At 40.0% G+C, this 23511-nt stretch overlaps 2 protein-coding genes across 2 annotated transcripts in view; one reads left to right on the forward strand and one right to left on the reverse strand.

Moving 5' to 3' along the window:
- LOC122773522 (neurobeachin-like) overlaps nucleotides 1-23511 on the forward strand; it is a 232432-nt gene that overhangs the window by 129869 nt on the left and 79052 nt on the right. Inside the window, exons 38-39 of the mRNA XM_044032280.1 lie at nucleotides 11283-11435; nucleotides 18447-18583. Coding sequence (XP_043888215.1) covers nucleotides 11283-11435; nucleotides 18447-18583 — 290 coding nt within the window. The remainder of the gene's footprint in view (nucleotides 1-11282; nucleotides 11436-18446; nucleotides 18584-23511) is intronic.
- Nucleotides 19703-21229, reverse strand: LOC122773249 (putative nucleotidyltransferase MAB21L1). Its single transcript, XM_044031764.1, has one exon. The coding sequence runs from the start codon at nucleotides 20830-20832 to the stop codon at nucleotides 19753-19755; it is 1080 nt and encodes a 359-aa protein (XP_043887699.1). The 5' UTR covers nucleotides 20833-21229; the 3' UTR covers nucleotides 19703-19752.

Raw genomic sequence — 23511 nt, forward strand, 5'->3', positions numbered from 1 at the left:
CAGAACTCTGAGATTAAAGACAGAATTCTGAGATTAAGTTCAGAGTTCTGAGATTAAGGTCAGAGTTCTGAGATTAAACTCAGAATTTTGAGATTAAAGTCAGAACTCTGAGAAGAAAGTCAGAATTCTCAGATTAAATTCAGAATTCTGAGATAAAAATCAGAACTCTGAGATTAAAGACAGAATTCTGAGATTAAGTTCAGAGTTCTGAGATTAAGGTCAGAGTTCTGAGATTAAACTCAGAATTTTGAGATTGAAGTCAGAACTCTGAGAAAAAAGTCAGAATTCTGAGATTAAAGTGAGAATTCTGAGATTAAAGTCAGAACTCAAGAAAAAGTCACAATTTCCAGATTAAATTCAGAATTCTGAGATAAAAGTCAGAATTTTTAGTTTAAAGTAAAAATTCTGAGATTAAAGTCAGAACTCTGACTTTTTTTTGGGGCCACATGTAAAAAAAAAAAAATTAAAGAAAGATGGAAGACATGTGGCACTAATACTCCTCCGTAGGTCCTCCAAAAACTTTGTGTGCAAATGTAAGAATCAGAGTTTTAAAAACCCCATTTGGAGAAACCTAATCTTTAACTTTTGTGCAGCATGCGTGAGTCTCTGCGTGTGTGTGTGTGTGTGTGAAAGCAGTGTGTGACGGGAGGTTAAACTCTGCCTCGTTGTCTATTAGCAGCGTTGACAGCTTAGCCAGCACATTCACTCTCTGCCCTCCGCCTGTAATAACACGCCCTGTTACAGTCAGCCTCCTCCCACCATCGCGCTATATTGTTAGGTGATTGGAACTGGGCAAGCATGAAATGGAAGTCACGTTAATATTGATCCAAGTGTTTAACGGGCTGTTTTACCTCTGGGTGTCCTTGCTGTCTCTCTCTCTCTCTCTCTCTCGCAGATCTTTACAGCTCCTCACGGCTGCAGAGGCGGCAGCTTCGTGATTCGATATTAACCTTCGCCCCTTTGCTTTTTAATCAGACCTGTTAACCTGTTACAAAAGACATCAGGGTGCTCACCGGTGCCCGACAGCGGTCCAGTAAAGAACGAGTCAATCTGACCAGAGTAGTGGTCGTGGATTAAAAAAGATCATTTATTACAGATTAAGTGCTGATTGTGGTTGGCTCCTGGACACAAAATGGGGGAAGATATTAAAGCGGACGTCATTTCTGATCAGTGAGGAGGAAAAAAACCCTTGAGGTCCTGACAGTGGTGACGGTGATGGCGGTCGACGACTTGATGAAGCGTCAGATGAGACTGTATACACAGACAGAAACTTATTTTTTTAAAATAGATAGCAGCGGCCTTTAGTGTTTAAAATCCCAGTTCAGAACACACGCACACAGTGGTCGCCAAAGTTTCCAAGACGCGGGAAAACTTACACATATATATTCATATATAACAGTTTTTATGGTTTTATTACCACAAGATGACATCAGAGTTAAGACAGTACGCTATATTTCCTGTTTATTACAACATTATTACCATGTTTGTTATGTTTGTAATACTTATTATAGATATTGCTTTGACAAAAGCCCTTAAACACAGTGAAACTTTCATTGGACAGTTGTTTACAGCCTATCTGTGTTAATATTAATTAATAATTATTATGACTTTTTATCTCATAAGACTTTTTATCTTATAATTATGACTTTTTTATCTTATAAGTATGAGTTTTTATCTCATAATTAAGACTTTATCTCATAAATTTGACTTTTATCTCAGAATTATGACCTTTTATCTCATAAGTTTGACTTTTATCTCAGAATTATGACCTTTTATCTCAGAATTATGACCTTTTATCTCATAAGTTTGACTTTTTATCTCATAATTATGACTTTTATCTCACAATTTTGACTTTTTATCTAATAATTATGAGTTTTATCTCATAAGTTTGGCTTTATCTCATAATTATGACTTTTTATCTCATAAATTTGACTTATCTCAGAATTATGACCTTTTATCTCATAAGTTTGACTTTTATCTCATAATCATGACTTTTTATCTCAAAATTTTGACTTTTTATCTAATAATTATGAGTTTTTATCTTATAATTATGACTTTTTATCTCATAAATTTGACTTTTTATCTCATAATTATGACTTTAATCTCACAATTTTGACTTTTTATATAATAATTATGAGTTTTTATCTTATAATAATGACTTTTTATCTCACAATTTTGACTTTTTATCTATAATTATGACTTTTTATCTCATAAGTATGACTTTTTATCTCACAATCATGACTATTTATCATTTCGACTTACTTTGAGGATAATTTTATCATCAAGGCTAAGTTTTACCCCTTTTTTTTCTGACGGAAAGGAACTTACAGTAAAACAAAATAAAACAGACCTGATGATTAGCTAACGAGGCAGACAATGAGCAGTCGCTGAAAACCCCCGGCAAACGGAACGTGCCCGAGAGAAGACGGGAAGAATGAGAATTAAGGCCCTCGATGGGGAGTATTTTGTCTGACTGCATGTCACGATGCGCTCATAAAGCAGCTCCGCTGAGTGCCGAACGCTCGGATCCAGATGTGGATTATTATTAGACACTGCTGTTCCTCATTTTTGATGGAGAGGAGATGAGGTTGTTGTGAACGGTGGACACGCAGCGCACAAGGCAAGAATGAATGAACAAAGGTCACGCCGAGAAGGAGACGTCTGCACTACATAAACTCCCCCTACATCAAAGTCATTGTGTTTACTTTTGCACTTCTCAAAACACATACTCTGCCCGCATCGGGGATGGCTTGCATCACAGGAAGTATGTTTTTTTTTTGTCTCTCAGTGCAGAGTAAATAAAAAGTGAAGAGATGGCGGCGGGGCAGAGTTGCGTCGCCCCGGCTGGTAATGCAACACCGCGGACTAGCCCTTTTCTCTCCGTGTGGAATGCGGCGCCCGTGGAGAGAGGCTGCGTAGGAGGACGGGATTCGAAACAGACACGGTCCGAGAAACGGAAGAGATGTATTTAAAACATTCTATACGGGACGTGGAAACGACTGCGCTGATGTTTATTAGACGTAGGGTAAATAACTGAGTCAGACATGAAGTTTACGTCCTCATCCACATGGAAACAGAGCTTTCCCCTTAGGCTTTCTGTTACCCTTTAACACCTAAGCCTCAAATTGTCTGGCCTTTTTTTGTGTGCTTATTGTTCCCATAAGAGGGCCAGAAAATATCCAGTGAATACGTGCTTTTTGCCCATTTTTCCAGAACATTTAATAGCTGGCAGTCATTTACAATTTACTGCATGTCAAAAGAGCGCATTGACGGAAAACTGAATTTGATTTTACTGCTCTTATTTAGATAAAAAAAAAAACACTGTAGGTGTACATGGATGACATTTTGCAAGTAGTGTTTGTTTCCCAATGTACAAAGACAGGCAATGAAAATGGAAACTATCACCTTTGATCACCCTGAAAAGACCACCTTCAGGACATGTTTGTATAGAATGTGCTGCTCTCTGCTCTGTTAGCTTTGAAGTGCAAGTTCTCAGCGTTCAGAAACCGTTGAAATCTTCCCGATTTCCCGGTAATGTGAAGAGCGTATCGCCCAAAACGACTCCAAATGCATGCAGTACATATGCCAGGCCTGTGTGTGGGGCTGTAGCGCTGCCACAGAAATACACCGCACTCAGAAAAGAAGACATGAAGCAGAAAGCATGATGTGTGCCGTGTACAAACTTGTGACAGTGAATGCAAGCGCAATAGTGGTGGAACCACTATTATTATTATTATAACCAATTATAAGTAGAATTTGGAATTTTAAGTAGATTTTGGAACTATAAGTAGATTTTGGAATTATGAGTATATTTTGGAATTATAAGTAGATTTTGGAATTATAAAGATATTTTGAAACTATAAGGATATTTTGGAATTATGAGTATATTACGGAATTATAAGTATAATTTGGAATTTTAAGTAGATTTTGGAACTATAAGTAGATTTTGGAATAATAACTAGATTTTGGAACTACAAGTAGATTTTGGAATTATAACTAGATTTTGGAACCATAAGTAGATTTTGGAATTATATATAATGTTACTGTTATCGGCAGCGGCGTTACATGACACATTTCACACATTTCTGGCTGTTAGCGTGTCTGTTTGTAGCGATTCTCACTGTTTCTTTATTTTACAAGCAGCTATCACTCAACATTTTTAAATTTCACCTTTTGGATCAAGATGCAACCTGGAGCCTTAAACTCTTTCACATGCCACAAAGTTTTTAAATAGTCTTAGAGTTTTTACTGTTATCGTTAAAAGAGCAAAACAACAAAATTAGTTATATATTAGTTATTATTAGCATTGCGTCTCCCCGATAACTTAAAACATGAATAACAGTGTATTTAATATGCAAGTAATTAAATATTTGTGAGGGACACAGAGTTCACGTTAGACGTGTGTGTTTGTTTTAGGACGTCTGTAAATAATGTCACAGGTGGAAACTGAAATTGAGGGAATTATACTTTCCACATCAGCGTGTGGGCAGAGGTCCACTGAGATCCACGTAACTTCCCTCACCCACCATTTCCCCCTTATCAGTATTATTGTTATGATTTTTATATCTGTACAGAAAAAATTAAATGACATAAACCCTTGTTTAGATCCTTTATTGTTGTGGTTTTTTGCTGAAAAATTGCAGCTAGAATTAAATATGACATGAACCCTTGTTTAAGTACAAAATCATGGGGATTTAAAGCACATGTGGAAGTGTTACGCGGTACGTAGGACTCTGGGCTCTGGTGTTTGAAAGAAACCGGTTGCTTTTCTCGTATGCTTATAACTTCATCACTGAGATCCATGGCGTTGTTGTTGTTGTTTTCTTCCGGCACACATTACGCGGTACGTAAAACTGAGCCCTCGCGGCGTGTGGAAACTAGTACTCATTGTCAGATTGTTCTGAACGACCTAGTTCATTATTAAAATGTCTGTTTCACCCGTTTTTTTTGTTTCGGCCACATTTGTTTGGTTTAGTCACATTTCAAGCAGATATGAGAGAAACAGCACAGTGCACAATGGGAACGTTATAGTAACCTTTTTTTATATAGTGCTTGTGTGGTGAGAAATCCCAGCTATTAAAATGAAATATGACATGAACCCTTGTTAAAGTACACAATCACAGGGATTTAAAGCACATGTGGAAGTGTGAAGCAGCTGTCCGTGAACCTTTTACCTGGCAATAACTTCATCACTGATCCATGGCGTTGTTGTTGTTTCCTTCCGGCACACATTACGTGGTACGTAAAACTGAGCCCTCATGATTTGTGGAAACCAGTACTCATTGGTCAGATTGTTCAGAACGACATAGTTAATTGTTAAAATGGCTGTTTCGCCCATTTCTCTTCTTCTTCCTCTTCCTTTGACTTGTTTTGTTTCTGTCACATTTGTTTGGTTTCGTCACATTTCAAGCAGATATGAGAGAAACACCACAGTGCACAATGGGAATGTGTTAGTATAGTGCTTTTCTGGTGACAAACCACAGTTATTAAAATAAAATACGACATGAGCCCTTGTTTAAGTACAGGACTCCGGGGATTTAAAGCACCTGTGAGGCAACTCTCCGCGTACACGGAACACATTGCGTGGTATGTAGAAACTGGTTGCCAATCTTGTCGTCTTCTTTTTACCCGGTTCCGCGGTACGTAAGACTGAGCTTTAAACCTTTTCAGATCTTTTACTCATAAAACTTGACAGAAGCAGTTTAGGGCCTTTCTTTTCCTTGAAGCAAGTGACTTTGACGTCGTCTTTTTGTCAATTTTTATTATGTTTCCCAATCCCAACGTCCTCTGTCGCCGTGGGAATGAGCCGTGTATCTCAGATCCAGTGTCTGATGCGCAAATGTAAATGAATAATAAAGAAAGATTTCTAATGAAATAATCACGCTATCAAATCCTATTTTATCAAAGTCTGTAGAATTGGCATAAATCTGGCCATCGTGAAAAATAAATCCAGTTTCATCGGCGGCTCAAATGTTTGCACGTGTTTCAAATATGGCGAGCCTTGAGACGACGGCCGTAATTTATTTCGTGAAAATGCGTGAGATTGATTTACATAAAATTCGCTACACTTCAGCCCAGCAGGTGGCTGCAGCCGAGCTGGACCCAAGCATGTGTGATTTATTTATTAAGATACAGTAAATCTCATCATGAGTTGTTTTCCTTTGTGTTTGACTGAAAAAATATGCGTCACATTAAGTGTATTAGTTTATGTTAAAACTGTGTAATATATACGGATTTAAATTCTGTATGCCGTTGACTTGGACAGGAGCCTTTTACCGTATGTGACTTTTACTTGCATGTCGTGTTTTATTTATAGTCGTGTTTATTGAGTTACTCTGGAGTTTTTTGTGGAATCAGCCCCCTTTTCTTTTCTTTTCTTTTCTTTTCTTTCTGTTGTTCTCCCTGACCTGAAGTCCTCGCACAAGTCAAGACGAAACCTAAAGCAGAACATGATGTTGTGGATTTGTGTTTCTGAGGAGTGGCGCTGAGGTGGTTGAGGCCGGGGCGTAGAATACATCGGAGACTTGGAGAAACACATGCTGGCCACCTCGACTGAAACTGTAGAAATGAAAAGAAGGGGCGAGAGCTCTCCTGCGTTGCAGTATATGAAACATGGGCTCTTTCTTGGCAGCAGTATTATTGTTGATCCTACAGTGCTTTTTTTTTTTAAAAAAAAAAAGCCTTTCAACTCTTATTTGTTCCATACTGACTTGTAAAAAAATGGGAGCTGTTGTGAAAGATTGTAAAGTTAATTTAAAGTGGGATTCAGCTTGTTGACAAAAAACACATAGAGTGGATTTCATCACTCTGTGTCTCAAAGGAAAATGATTTAAACGTATTTATTTATGTTTAAAAATCAAAAGTTAAAAATGATTTCTACGGTTTTGCCGCCGAGTCCTTTTTAAACACAGAACTCTACTGTGTTTTGAAGAGTACTGGATTTCCTTCAGCACATAATCCATGCAACCAGTTTTAAATCTGCCAATTTACACAGCATTCATAGAATAGAATAGATTTATGCGTATATATGTGTATATAATTAATGAGAATTTGAAAACTTTACACAAATGCACTCATAGAAAACATTTCACATTCTAGTCTCTGAGGGCATTTTTTGGCTCGCGGGTGAAAAATGTTTATCTTGAGTCATGATGGAAAGAATAAAAAATAGCCTTTAGTCGTTCACATGTGTCAGATGTTTGTAAAACAGCCAAATAAGAACAGTTCCTCAGTATCTGTGCAACCGAACCTGATAACTTATAACAGATTATGTGAAGACAACTCCCTTAATTTGGTTTTGAATTCACTTTATATAACCCTACTCAGATCTCTTGGATCCACATATCGGGATCAATCATGTCTCAAAACAGTATATCTTTGTGTATTTTTGGAGAAGTACAACACTGGTACAGATGATATTCTCCAGAGGAAGTCAGGACGGTGGATCTCCTTTAAAGCCCAGTGTTGAGCGATCTGCGGCGGCCTCCTTTGGTCACAGCTGGCGCGTCTTCATCAGCCTCCAGCGCGGGTAACGGAACGCTCTGCAAAGCACTTTACGTGGTGTAATTAGTGCAGAGCTGTGAGGCACTTTTTTTATAACTCAGTGATTGAACAATAGGACCCACGAGGCGGCTCCGCCTGGCTCGGATCCTGAAGAGCAAAAACTGCTGTGATGATATTTCCACACAGATGATGTTCAGAAGTGAGGTCACTTTTTCAACATTAATTAGGCAGATATTAATACATTTCCTCGGTCTTTCCTCCATCCAATGAGACGGATCTGATGCAATGTGAGACGTCTCGACACTCACGGACACATCTGTGCTTGTTTATCTTGGTAGTTTTGTAATTATGTGTAATTTTGTGCATGACTGCACTAAAACAACACCATCAGCACCACGGAGATCACTCCAGTGTCCGGCTGGTGATGTTATTTTCAGAGCACAGCCGTGAGAATGATAATAAAATCTAAATGTGAAATGAGAGCTTTTCACGCCGGTAAATCATCTGAACAACTCGTGTTTGAGTGTAGTCGTCAGCATCTTTCGATTCAAGGTCACTAATAAGAGTTCAATTCATGAAAAGTGTCTTTTTTTTAGTGATCAGAGCACCATCGAGTGCCTAAGCACTTTTAATACAAAGAATGTCTCCTATCTGCACACAGGAAGTGATTTGTGTTGCTGTCAAAGCTGAGCTGAGGGTTCATACGCTCCATGTTCACGTCGTCCGCCAATATTTGCATTGGTCCTCTAGGACCCTAAGTGGACGTTGGTGAGCTCCTCTCCAGTTTGAGTCCACACATACTGCTTTCAGACAGACATGGTTCTGGTTCTGTAGCCTCAGAACCTTGGTGCTTTCTGACGAACCAGCCCACGTTCAAGAGGAACCAAAGTGGGAGGACGTTACTCTGCGTTACTCAGGCGGAAGTAAACGCGGCACCGGCCACTTTTTCTCCAGACTTCCTCTACTTCCCGCGACATGCCCACTGATGATGTCACGTTTCTCTTTTGGTTTCCAGCTGAGAGCCAACTTTTCAGTTGTTTTTTTTTTGGTTCAAAATGAAGGGTTCGGGGACCGGAACTGGCACGGACACATTCTTGAGGAGGTCAACTGGTAACGTAGACCGCATTTTAAATTAGACATAGTTTTCCTAGTTGTGAATCAGGACGGAAATAGAAAGCGAGCCACCAGGGGGCGCCTCCACTGGTTGCAAAAAGCAACAGTCAGTAATCGTTTTGCTGATGAGTTAATGGTTTAAATCAGCTTTTCTTCAATAGAATATGATGTCAGTTTTGTAAATAGTGTTCCTGTAGAGAGAAATTAGCGGGCACGTACGAGACAGGAGTTACGTACTATAGCTTTTGTAAGGTTAATATTGATTCCAGGTCTTAAAAAGCTGATATACTGTTATTTTTATCAGCTGCTATGTCTTCCGTGAAGCTGTAATCTAGAATCAGGTCGGTCCGGTGAGTGACATGGCAAAATGGTTCTTGATTTTTTTGATTGAGAGAGAGATTATTTTCTTAGCAATAGTTAAGACGAGAAGAGGGTGAGTCACGTTTTTTTTGTGTGTGTTTCTGCAACAGTTGACGTTGACCATGTGCATTTGGAAATCAGCACGGTTTATTTAGTCTACTGAAGCCTGCAGAAGAGACTTGCCAATCAGAGCAGCAGCCCCTTTTCTGCTGAACTTTCCCTCATTTGCTCTCAGCGCAGTGATGGTTTACAGAATCACAGTTTTGAGTTTCGCTCGTTCTGCTTTGATCTGTAACGGCTAGCCGTTTATTTTTTTTTCCTTCAACATTGCACAGAATTCGCTCGCAGACTTCTTCTTCTTCACTGTGTCTGATGAAAGTGCTCCAGAAAGGACGCAGAGCAGGAAGCTGCCTTTTCCTCCTTTTTTCTTTTTTTCTCAGTAGCAGTGTTGACAACAGTCAAATGTGACCTCTCCAAGACGAGGTACATGCTCCTCGAGGGAGGGAGAGGGGAATTAAGAAGTGTGCTGAAAGGAAACATGTCAGACGGATGTCAGGTTTCTTTTCTCCTCTGGTTATTTCCCACACTGGACTTTCAGAAAGACAAATTCACATGAACGTTTTTGAGCGGACGTTTGTCGAGACACTGATTCAAGCTGATAAACGCGTTGTGAGACCTCTTTGTTTTCCAGGACTTATGAATACATCTTATAAGTGATCCACGAGCTATAAGTGGAATTCTCGGTGTAAGCGGCCGCCTAATTGTGCTGTCTGTTCAGACCCACTGTTGTCAAGCCTCCAAAAGCAGCAAATGATATTTGTAATCGACTCCGAGCCGGAGCTGTATCCCGCGACGCAGCTGTTGGTCTTTCAAGATTACAGGCGGTGTTTCATTGTTGACCCTGTCTAAAAATAAAAGCAGAGACGCCCCTCTGATGTTCAACAGAGCGAAATGTATTCAGTCAACAAACGTGTGCCGTGACATTCTTTCATATGTTATTATGGCATGTACATTAGTGAGAGTCTCGCTTCAGGTTCACCCTCCTGGAGAGGGTGGTTTATTTTATTAGGTACTAATTCCCACGTCCCGCGTCTCAGGCTTCGATTGACTCAGCGTCATGTTCATGGCATATTCCTGCGTGTATCCTTTCTCTCTCGTGTGTCATGACTGTTTTTAGCCATTCAGACACATTCTGCTGTATTTCTAGCTCCCTTTTTTCACTGGTGCTCTTGGTAAGACACCGGCCAAGTTTGAAGCCTGTTAAGCTTACCTTCTTGTTCTAATAACTTCCAGCGGCTGTACACTGACAAAAGTGTTTCTGTTCCGCGTCAACCCGCTGTCAACCCTAGAGCATCTGGTGGAGTACAACCCTAGAGCGTCTGGTGGAGTACAACACTAGAGCGTCTGGTGGAGTACAACCCTAGAGCGTCTGGTGGAGTACATGTCCCTGCGTCCAGCCATGTACCTCCACCCGATGGTGAAGTGGGATACTACAGGACCCTGACGCGCAAGTATACCAGGGTCCGCGATATGCGACGTGCAATGTGCATGTGTTCACGGATGTTTACCACGGGCCTTAGCCTCCTGCAGACTTTCAGTTGACTCTAATGTGAAGCCAATGGCAGTGCGTTTAGATGCTCAGAGTATTGGTACAATTTGAGTTTGACGTCAGGGTAAGGGAACATGATAGGACTTAGGTTGAGGTTACAGCATATATCCAGGTTAAGCTTTGTGGTTATTCACTGTTGCCTCACACTCAGCATTTCCAGACACGGAAGAATACGCTGTGAGGTGAAGGCCAGGGGCGTGACAAATCGGCGGTATATGGCGCTCTTGGATTGAGAACGGGCTGCCACATTTCCAAGTTCTTCTCGTCTTCATTCGTCTTCATCTCAGTCCAACGTAGCTCAGAGTTCTCCACCCAGCCGCCCCCTCGTCTCCCCCGTCAAGAGAACCCGCTGGACAGTTATGCGATTAACAGATGGAGAGACAGACAGATGTTCTTCGACTTAATAGAGAGATGGCGCTTTTTAAAATGATTGGGTTTGTTGGGCATTCTAAATTGACCCGTGCCACGGGATGGGGGACACAGCTGGTCCGAAGCCTGAATAAATAGGAGAGTTTCAAATAAGCACTTCAATTTCACTTAAATATTGCACGCTGGACCTTTAACTCATGCCCATTCTACTTCATCATCATTTTAGAATTTACAGGCCCCAAAGTGGAGATGTTTAAAGACATAATTCTTCGACCATTGACTTCCTCCTTGGTTATGAGTCTCTCTAACCCCATCATTCTTTCTCCAGGCTTGGAGGAGGAGGAGGACGAGGTAGTCAGGTCCAAGAAGGTCGTCCACATCCAGAACGTGTCCAGTCAGAACCCTGAGACTGAACTGATGCTGGATGGGGATGATGACTCTGTCAGCCTGCTGCAGGAGAAGGAGATGGACAACGTTGGTGGTAAGTCCATGCACCAGAACCTCCAGTAAACCCAAACATCTCCTCTACTGGAGCCTCAGCCACTCCTGTCTTTTATTTGTCGTCCTCCTATTAGCTGGAAAAGTCAATGTTTACATGGAGAATGTCAATACTATGCAGCCCCCCCCCACACACACACACACCATAAAAATAATCAGTACTATATAATATAATGAAAAGTTTCACGTGATAGTGAGATTATCTTGTTGTGTTTTGTTTTTAGCATCACAATAGGCCACAAACAGGTTGTCCCGCTGTTGCTTACATGTGTTAAAAACTAGATGGTACACTACATTATTTCACAGCTTAAAAAAATATGAATAAATGTATATATATATATACATATATATACATATTGTATTAATATGAGAATGAAATACATTAAATACACCGGACACATTAGACCGCAAAGGGATGGATCAAGTTTAATACTAAACACAATTTCACTATACGTCATCACATGCCACTCTATAATGAGATCATTTATGTTATGCAGGGTTTCCCTATGTGTCCTGGAAAACAAACGATTGACCAATTTTCCAGTCGTGGAAACCATATGGAAAAATTTGATATAGTATACCAGATATTTTTATCACAGTATACGAGATATTGTTATCACGTGATATGTTATATTGTTATCGCGATATATGTGGTATTTTTATCACGGTATACGTAATGTTGTTATCACAGTACACATGATATTTTGATCATGTTATATGTGAAATTGTTATCACGGTATACGTAATATTTTTATCATGTTATATGTGATATTGTTATCACGGTATACGTAATATTTTTATCATGTTATATGTGATATTTTATCATGGTATACGTAATATTTTATCATGGTATATGGAATATTGTTATCACAGTATACGTTAATATAACGTGATACTTTTCCTTTATTATTTTTTTATTAATTTACTAATATACTGCCATACAACGCAGAACATTTGTGACATTTGTTATTGTTAATATTCCAAATCTACATATCTGATTTGTGTCACTGTTTTATTCTGCGTCCTGGAAAGTTTGCTTTAGTTTGACAGTTTTATTTTCTCTAATAACAAAAAAGTTTTTTTGGTTTTTTTTTGGCTTCCTCAGCACAATTCCTTCCCGGTGTGTTTATTTCCAGAGGCAAGTCTCCTAAAAGTTAAACTCACACCAGACAAAAAAAAAAAGATAATCAGTCCATGTCACAATTCATATTTAAAGATTTCCCAAGGAACCCTTGGTTTATCACACTTACGTATGTACCGCTATTTGCTGTAAAAAAAACCTTTTTTCAGTGGCCTAATTTTTCCCTCGCGGCTCCGACAGAAGAACAATGACATGATCCAACATCTATTTTTACACCACGGCATTATTGTGTAATGGAAAATGTGCAAACAGCTGTGGCGCGCGTGTTCGTCATTACATCTGAATGAGGCCATTGTTGCCTGTCACTAGAACTCGTAGAGACGCATATTGCCACGGTACTGATAAAAATTTATTTTATTGTGTTAAAATCTGATGTATAATCTATCCACTAAAGATATCAAATTATGGTGAAAAGAGCAAATTATATGCATAATGTAGTGACTAATTTATGGCCATATTTGTATCATCTAATTGGTAAATGAATCATTACCAAAAGATGTTTTGCTTAAATTTATTCATGTTGTTTAAAAAAATATAGACATATATGTTAACTAAACGGGTGTGCAAATCTTTTGGGACCCCAAATAAATCACCTGCGACCCATTTCTGGGTCCTGACCCAGTGTTTGGAAATTGCTGATCAACTCCATGGGAAAATTATTATGACCCAAATCACGATAGAGGTCATGACAAAGGCAAAATTAACACAATATAGTGAGTCATTTACGATAGTTTGAAGAGATGTTTGGTTCATTAATTAAAAGGTAATTTTGCGCATGTTATTTTAAAGACTATACACACAAATCTTAAATAAAAGGTTGGGAAAATTGTGTTTGGGGACCTCAGAAAAATCTCCCGCGATACAGGGTTTGGTAAATTGCTGATCCGCTCCACAGTGAATATAAAACAGTAACAGTTAACACCCAATAGAAATGAATCAGATGTGTTATATATATTTCAAAAGCTAACCCACAGGAGTCCTGTCAATAAAATTAACATACGACGTGAATTTTCTCACTTTGAACGTGAGAACTTTTGTGAGCGTTAATTATTCTGCTGTCGAGCTAAACCCCACTTTCTCTGCAGTAAATACATGTGAAGTTATACGAAAATATAATGCGTTCAGTGTTTCTGTTTTTTTTTCCCATCCAACTTTCCCAAATCTGTTTTATAACTTGCACGTAATTCAGTTAATAGTGCAACATTTTGCCAAGGCAACGGCTGCCAAAACCTCCAACAAATGAACCAGTGTCACACTCTGTGTGTGTGTGTGTGTGTGTGTGTGTGTAAAAGCAGCCAACCTTTAGTTGCTTGAAAAAAACAAAGTTATCCAGAGTTCAGTGGTATTTTGTGGGGAAATCATGCAGGTTTCCAGAAGGAGAAGAATCAGAAATACCTTTATTTTTTTTCATGAAGTGGCTTCTCACATTCTCAAACATACACATACTGTGTGTTAATGGAAAAACAAACACCAATAGAACTCATACAAATGCAACAGGATATGAAATTATGAGTGTTAGAAGACGTACGGTGAATGTGGACCATTATTATCAACTGTTGTTGTTGTTGTTATTAATAAAGGTCACAATATGTACCGTCTTAAAACACCTAAATATATTTTTAGTTGTAATTTTTTGGTGATAAAATATTGTCCAATGCAGAGTATCATTTCCAGCGTGCTGTACGGAAATAGGAAAACTTGTCATTTTAGCTGTAAAATGGCAGACGTAATCCAATCAAATAATCCCAGGGTATTTACTTTGCGGTCTATAATTCAGGATACTTATAGCTCGTGTCTGTGAATGTTTTCCCACTGTCTTAATAAAATCTGCAGGATCAGATCTGCCACTGAATTACATGTAAACACTGCGAGTGTGTGTGTGTGTAATAATAGATGCATACCAGGTGCATATTGTATGAAAAAGGTGGCCTGATTCCTAGACAGCTAAATAATCATGTCTGTTTCGTATAGCAGCGCACACGTGCGCGTGTGTGTGTGTGTGTTACCATGTTATCACGTCCTAGTAAATGAGGCTCATGCTGAACAAGGACACTGCTGAGCACAGAAATCCCCCTCTATAAGATCCCTCAGATGAATCTCATGAGGATGATGTCGAACCGACACCCCTCCCCCAACCCTCCTCCTTCACGTCCTCCTTTGCGTGCGGGGGCCCAGCGGGCAGGAAGGCCGCCTCACACTGTCTGTCAGACAGACCCCCGCGCGGCACTGTTGGTCAAAGGAGCAGCGGGGGCGACGTCACGACTAGAATCTGTTCTCCTGAGAGAACTGATGATGACGACGAGACGGAAACAAAGTGAAACGTCTTTGTGAAGAAAAATGTGTGCGTTAAACACACAATGCATTTACATGAGATAGATAGACAGATAGATAGATAGATAGATAGATAGATAGATAGCTGTAGTTAAGCATAGATAGATGATCACCCACAAGCAGAGATCCATAGATAGATAGATAGATAGATATCAATTTATATACCAGATAGCTAGCATCAATAGATTCTAGCTAGCTAGCATAGACAGATAACTAGCAGCATAAATAGATGATAGCCTACTAGCTTAGATAGATATCAATCTACCTATACTAGTTAGCTAGCATAGATTGGTGATAGCCTACTAGCTTAGATAGATATCAATCTACCTATACTAGTTAGCTAGCATAGATAGGTGATAGCCTACTAGCTAAGATAGATAGATAGATAGTTAGGTCTCACTGCACCCTCTGTTGGCCCAAGCCTTCTAGACTGTATAGTTTGAATGTGAAGGAGTTTTTAAGGTTTTTAAACTTTCCTCCCCGAAGTTTGAATGAATATTCTATCACATGAACAGCCTTAATGAGAGAATTGGGGCTAAGATCTGTCCTCGTCCTGCCAGCCTTTAGGTCAGCGCCTGTTCCTGCTGCTCATGCTGCTCATGCTGCTCATGCTGCTCATGCTGCTCATGCTGCTCATGCTGCTCATGCTGCTCATGCTACTGCTGCTGCCAAAGGAGGCGGCGCCTGCACTCCAGGGCCTGAGCATTTGTGGTTACTGAACCTATGATTAAGTTTTGTTCCCTCAGAAACATTAGAAATGCTCTCCACGCTACGTTAGCATTAAGTAAGCCTTTCTGTGTGAATGTATTATGACTAGAATGTTTGAAATGAGTCACACAGTGTGAGTCTGACAGTTCTGCTGCTCTTTACCCCAGTTCTAGTCTGCAGGGTAGTTTAACCACCGCCACCGTTTCATTCTACATTAACCGTTTGTTTTTGTTGTCTCCACTCACAAACTGAACACCTGTGTTGTGTTTACGTTGTGATGGTTGGCGATCACAGTTCAGTGGTTATACATATGTAAAAACACACATGTTCACTTCTATGTGAAATGGTTTGTGAATTCACATTTTTTTAAAAATGATTTAATGTCATTTATCTGCCTGCTTTAGGAACCTTTCTGTGTCTTCCAAATCCGAGCTAACTAGATTATTTCAGACTGCGATAATACGATAATCTTCACTTTTTGTAATCATCTATCTATCTATCTGTGTGTGTGTGTGTATAAGTATAACCCATATTTTACTTTTATGTCTCATAATGTTAAAAAACCAACAAGCAAACAACTGAAGCACGTGGCTTGAACAAACATGCAGCAGGTGGATTGTGGGTAATAATAATAATGCGCCCATGTCCTCCCAGACATCATAACATAACAAATATTTGAAAAAAAACAAACATCTACAACTGCAGGGTCCACACACACGCACACACGCACCACTCATCCTGTGTACGTTACATTTTTTAATTTCATTATTCTCATGTAAACATTTTAATGCCATATAGCCTCATTATGGGACGATCCTTAAGGGGATTATAGCATCTTAATCCTCTAGCATGAGCAGTGTGTGTGTGTGTGTGTGTGCTGTGGCTTTAATGCTTCAGGCTACAGTGGAGCCTGCAAACACAAAGCATCACTTCAGGGACGTGTGAGAGGTGAATGGACTCGTAATTTAAGGGCTGCCTCCGGGACATAAAGGCTTTTTTTTATTATAATTAATAAATAAATGTCGTAAAAAGAGGCCGCAATGTTAATGGGTTTATGTAAATACTTTGACCGTACACTTACTGTAAGTGTTTTACTGTGACTTCACAGCTACGCCGTATATACGACTGCGATTTCCTGCATTTAACTGTATAAACAAACAACACAACATTAAATTGTTCACCATCACGGTTAACGTCTCGATAATGTTTGACGATGCAGTGGAATTATTCCCAGCTTAGTCATAACAATAATAACGATAATACCAGTGTCGTCATAAATGAGATGATGTTACTGTAATTGCATAAGTAACAGCTTTGTAAAACATCTTCTGTCAAAATTCATTATTATTACCATATTTTCAAGTTAAAAGTGTCCCAAACATTTTTACACAGACGTACTACTATACGTTTTTGTTTTTTTTTTGTTTTTTTTTGTGCTGAAAAACTGTGACCTCGTTAAATCCATGGTTCTTAAACTGTGGTGCGTGTACCCCCCAGTGGTGCACAAGCTTCCTTTGGTGGTAATTGGTGGAATTTTCTGCGTATAAAATCAAACAAATATGCATAATAATAATAATAATAATAATGATAATTAGAGTCTATAGCTTATCTAAATCAGAAGAAGAAGAAGAAGAAAAGTTGGTATTATGGTCTGTATTTACATCAAGCTTTACACTACAGTTTTCACCCATTCACACACTGCAACGCAGGGGTTAAGTGTCTTTGCTCAAGGAAGGAAAACATGTAGATGAGCAGAGCCGGCAATTGAACCCCACGACCTTCCAGACGAAAGACAACTCGCCCTACCACTGAGCCGCCATGCACGGCTCCCTCCTTTACACCCTTTACTTTTACGTCTAAAACTTTTGAGCACATTTTATATCAGAAACAGTCAATATAATTTATACTTTAATCTGAGAAGATTATGATTTACTTTTTTTTTTACAGTGTAACATTAACTGTTGGAGAAAAGCGGTGACCGCATCAGATACAGGATCAGTGTTAATGCACTGAGAGGCTGCTGCTCTCTCTCTCACACACACACACACACACACACACAGCGATGAAGGGTCGCTGTGGGAGTTTGGGAGGGAGAGAAAAAAAAAATCCACTTGTGTTCCTGTAACACGATCGGCCGTAATTGGCTGAGGAACGCAGATGAAGATTGATGAGACATTAAAGTGGCTCTTTGGAGTTTAAGGGATCAATAAATATCCCCCCCCCCCGATCTCTTTCCCTTTCTCTCTCTCCTTGCCACAGAGAGATGGAATCGTTTGCAGACAAATCACACTGACTGTCACACACACACACACACACGGAGGATGAGGAAGAGGAGACTGAAAATGAAGATGTGTGATCCGTCAGCTGACCCGGGTCACAAACAAACCTCAACCCTTAACGATTACTATTAATATTATTACTATTTAAAATCATTTTTAATTAAAAAATAATTTACACGTCACTTAAATCAACATTTTTAGCAGATTAGGCGTCATAATCTGCAATGGACGCGCGAGAAAATGTTTTTTATTGACGCTCAAGCGTGCAGTCAGTGGGTGTTTGCTTTAAAGAACATACATATTTATTATATTTTTAAAGAATTTTTTTTGGGGGGGGGGGATTAAATTGAGTATTCTGGAATAATACAAAAAAAATCAATCCCCCCAATTTTAATCGATTCAATTATAGCGCCTTTAATCCGCACTTCAACATGTTTTTAAAAAGACAAAAAGGAAAACTGTGGTTGTTGCGTGACGTCACAGCCTCTTTTTTGACGTTGTTTTTGTTTGTTTGTTTGTACCTCCTCCTCTGCAGGCCCGGTGGTTCTGAGCAGCCCGGCTCAGCTCGTGGCCCCGGTCCTGGTGGCGCGCGGGACCCTGTCCATCACAAGCTCTGAGATCTACTTCGAGGTGGACGAGGATGACCCCGCCTTCAAGAGGGTCGACCCCAAGGTAAATGCACACGCGCTGCGAGGTGTACACGTGTGTGCACGTGCACGTCATTCTGACCATTCTGACGAGTGAGTGACGGGTGGGAACAAAACACGCGCTGTTGTTAAATTGCGTGATGTGGATTTTTAAAAGGTGACTCGCATCATATTTGTTTTTTTTTAATTTACATATTTACGCTTTTTTTTTGAAAATTCTCGTGCAAAAAAGTTCGATACGACACAGGCCTAAAATGTCAAATAAATCACACGCAATAAAACCATAATGGGACACAAACATAAAAAACAGCTCGCTTTATTAGCTCTTTAAATTAGACCAAAGACAAATAATAATAATAATAATAATTAAAAAACAGATCACAGATTTTATAATCCAGTGTATTTCAAGTGCATTTTTTTGTTTCAATTAAACTGTAATATATATATTTTATTACTATATAATTTTCTTTTCATGTTGACTGAAACAAAAAATTAAAACAACCAAGAAAAAGAAAAAAACTCTGCCCGACCGAATATTTTAAATAATTCAAGTAAAAATCAATGGAATGTTTATTTTTTTGTTGTTTTGTTTTGTTTTCTTTCATTGTAGCAAAAAATGTCGCCCATATCACAGAAATGTAAACTTTAAATGTGTAGAAACAGATTATTACTATTATTATTATTTTTATTATCATCACTGGTGTATTCATTGTTAATAATAATAACAATAATAATAATATAAATAATAATTTCTAGCAGATAATTAAAAAACAAGGATTCAGAAGTAGATTAAAAAAACAAAACAGGTGGGGACCTATTTACGTGTCACACACAACAACATTCACGATTTTTTCAGACTTGAATCATCATCACATGTATGTAGGAATGTATTTACAGTATAAAATGTACATGTGTGTGTGTGTGTGTGTGTTTGAGCCTCCAAATCTTTTTTTTTTGTCATATTAGACACAGCTGCGGTTAAATAAAGTGGCCAATCTTTTCAAATTTAGAAATATTCATGATAATAATTCAAATATTTTTTTTCCTTTTAAAAAAAAAAGCCAAAAAGGACAGAATTTGTCAGTTTTTACAGTTTTTTTTGCAAAATTGGTTGGCAACATTTTTCATATTCTTTTCTTCAGGTATATTATTAGTGTTGTTTATTTATTTGATTTTCTGTTGTTTTTTTTTACCTCAGAGTTTCTCCAAGCTTTTGGGGTTGGTCAGTATTTCTCTCGCCAGACGCCAAGTCTGTTTCGCGGCGTTCTCGAGCGCAGAGTGTGGTTTCCCCTGAAACAGGTCTAAATTGGGCAGGAAATAATGCGGGCACCTCCTGCACTGCAAACACGAAATAAGCTGCAATAGAATCCCGTTCAGGCGGTCGCCGAGGCAGTTCTCGTCCCAGTCCGACTCCCGCGGGTGCTTCTCACACTCGTAGGACACCAGAGTCTTCATGTGGTAGTTGTTGAGCGGCTGTCCCGGCAGCTCCAGGTGCCGGTCGCGCAGCGCCTTTAGCACCGACAGGCACTTCTTCCTGCAGCCGCTCAGCAGCAGCCGGTTCTCGGCCTCGGCGAACTGCAGCACCCAGGCGTCGCTCTCCGCCGAGCTCTGCTTGCCGTTTAGGGAGTAGCACTCTTTGGATAAAAGGTTGAAACCCTCCGCCTTCACCTCCGCTACCCGGTTCGGTCCCGGCCACGGGATGTGCGGCAGCGGCCAGTGCGCCGCGCTGCGCGGCCAAATTCCGGTGCACTTGAACGCCGGCGTGATCTGCACCACGTATCGGTCCCGGATGCGCAGCTTCACCTCGCTGGTGTCCGCGACCATTTTCACCACGTCCCTGTAGCTGCATTTGTCCACCGCCTGCGCCACCAGCGTCTGGAACCGGGAGCGGATCTTGCGCGCGGAGAGGTAACCGGAGGCGGTGATGAACTCCACCCACAGGGACATGCTTCTCTTGCGGCCGTCGCTGAGCTTGAGCACGGCGCAGCCCGGCAGCGAGCCGTCGTCCACGAAGTTGAAAACTCCCATCTGGTTCAGGTAGAGCACGACCTCGAACTCGGTGGGCGAGATGACCTCCAGGCCCTCGAAGCGGTTGTCCATCTCGCTGAGGGAGCTGATGAAGCGCGGCTCCTGCACCTCCACCTCCTTCAGGACGTCCGACACCACCTTGCATACCTCGCGGATGGTCTTGGAGATGGCCGCTTTGCGCGACTGGCATTTCTCGTTGTAGTATTTGTTGAGGTGGTACACGAGCTTGGCCTGCGCGGCTATCATGTTCGGGCAGAGATCCGGGTTGTACACCGGAGTCTCGCAGTACGCCGAGGGATCCAACGCGGCTGTTTGTACGGGAGCCAATTTTAGAGAAGAAAGAAAGCGATTTTAAAATGAAAAATAAAGAAAAATGAAATAAATAAAGGGTGTAAACTACTCAGGATTGTGCGCAAAGCACATGCGTACAAAACATATCACCACATTCGCGTCCTGTAAATAATCCTCTAACTGTATATTTTAGAAGTCCATGTGGAGCTGAGGAGCAGCCTGTGTGTGTGTGTGCGTGTGTGTGAGTGACTCCTGTGCCAGGTTGGAGCTCCGCGTAATTGCGCAGAGCGGAGTGGAGTGGAGAAGAGTGTGTGTGCGCGCGCCCTCCTGACGCAGACGCCCCAGTGTTGCTGTGTTTTACAACAGCCTCTCTCTCTCACACACACTCTCACTCTCTCTCTCTCTCTCTCTCTCTCTCTCTCTCAATCTGTCTCCCTCTCTCTCTCTCTCACTCACACACACACACACACACTCTTTATTATCAGGGAGGAGTTGAAGCCAAATATGTCCAATCAGTGTCTGGTGCGTCACCGCTCTTCCTCAGTTTATGGAAAACAAATTCGTCCTCGGGTGTTTTATATACAAGTGGAAAAAAAGAAAGAATAAAGTACAGGTTGAAGTCGAGCACAGAGGAGCGGAAGTTCACACCTACGCATTTTTGGGGAGAAATACAGCATTTTTTAACAGCTTTACGTTGATTTTTTTTATTTTCCCCCCCTCTTTATGGATTTTTTTTTTAAATCCGCGCGCTGGTTTTTCTTTCGTTTTTATTGTGAACTTTTAATGAAAAAGTAGGTGGTATTTGGATAATAAAAATTTTCCTTTTTTAAGACTGTTTAAATGTTTGCTTTTCGTGTCTTTCGTGACAGAAAACAGCTCATTTGTATTAATCAAGAGGGCTTTGTTTTGTTGTTTTTATCTGTATTTTAAACACTGACTTTTGCTAATTTAAAGAGTTTTTACCCCCAATTATTTATTTGCACAATTCCACATATTTGCATGTCATTTTTAAAAACTCGGCTTATATTTAACGGTGTGATTATGTTTGACACATGAACTGTCACACTTTTCCTTCCTTGTTTTTTAATTGCTTGCAATTATTATTAATATTATTATTATTACTGTTTAAATAATAATAATGATAATATGACATTTCTCACAAAAAAAAAGAAAAGCACTAACCTGTTAATTCTGCGTTGGTTTTTTTCTGGACAAAGAACAAACACACAATGACTAGTTTATATTTGAAAATGTCACCCTTATTTTTCCAAATCAAAGAGAATAATATACATTTGATTTCTACTGTAAGTGCTCATGATAACACATTTATTCTAATTCACCAAAACAAAAAAAATAGCAGTGGCACTTTTGAAAACAGTAGGCATGAAATGAAGCATTTATTATTACTGTTTTATTGCCGTTTGCGTGTTGCGTTCAGGTGCAGCTCTGTCGATTCACCCTGTCATCTCTGCCTCAGTCTTGTCGAGTCTTTGAAGATGATTTAAAAAAAAAAGACAGAAAAAGAAAAGATAATTACGCTGCACGGATCAGATTTAAACAACGACTGCATCCAGGCAGACACACACACACACACACACACACACACACACAAATGCGTCCCTGTGTCCATGGACGTGGACACGGGGACAGACGGGCACTGCCTCGGTGATGAGTCCACACTGTTACCGGGCAGAAATCACCAGCTAAGGAAGCGAGAAAGTGAGCGTCGTAGCAGAACTGAGGCCGACACGGAGGCTCGCATACTGGAGTAAGAATAAAAATAAGATATGGAGTCGCACTTGTACTTTTATTTTGAAGGATCGAGCATGAACGCCTCCTCCGCCTCCTCCTCTTCTCAGGCTCTTTTGAAAGCGTTTTCTCTCCCACCTTCGGAAGCTCAGCAGGTAACTGCCCCGTTATTGAAAACAGACTCGTCTCACTTCTCCCCAAACCCCCACCCCCCCGAGTTTGTGCTCTTCCTTCTTTTTGCCTGACAGCAGCAGGTTGAGTGGGTGAATGAAAGGGTGGATGGGGGTTGTTGTTGTGTTGAGCTGAGATTATAGCCTCATAATCCAGACTACAGGGATGAGCCACTGCCATTTTAAACATCAAACATATATATTTGCGTGTGTGGCTGATACTGGATAACATTACCGGATCGTAAAGACAAGATCCGCTAACCCTAACTTTGATTTAAAGGCGTCACTGAGCAAATTTACGTGCTAATTTTACGATAACGATATTACGAAAATTTAATGAATGTATCATGTGTTTTCATTACCCTACAATAAGCTCTTCATATCAAACAGGAGAGGGTCTTCTTTTAATGGAATCCGCCATTTTGTGTCAACATGTTTGTACAGTAGCCCTGAATGGACAAACCCGTTGACCACCATAGATTTTCATAAACACAAAAAATGTGGTCAGTTGGCTGCAATCGGCAACTTCCACCAATAGATGCCACTAAATCCTACACAGCAGTCTTTAAATATTTATACTTGGACCACGTTATACGGTATCATGTAAATGCTCCATTTATGTATTTTCATATCTATTTTTATGCCACCGTAGTTTTTGGTATACACACATGCAGTATTATGTGTGAATTTTTAGTGAATGTATTATCACCCGTTG

The sequence above is a fragment of the Solea senegalensis genome, linkage group LG8 (assembly GCF_019176455.1).
Source record: "Solea senegalensis isolate Sse05_10M linkage group LG8, IFAPA_SoseM_1, whole genome shotgun sequence".
Lineage (NCBI taxonomy): Eukaryota > Metazoa > Chordata > Actinopteri > Pleuronectiformes > Soleidae > Solea > Solea senegalensis.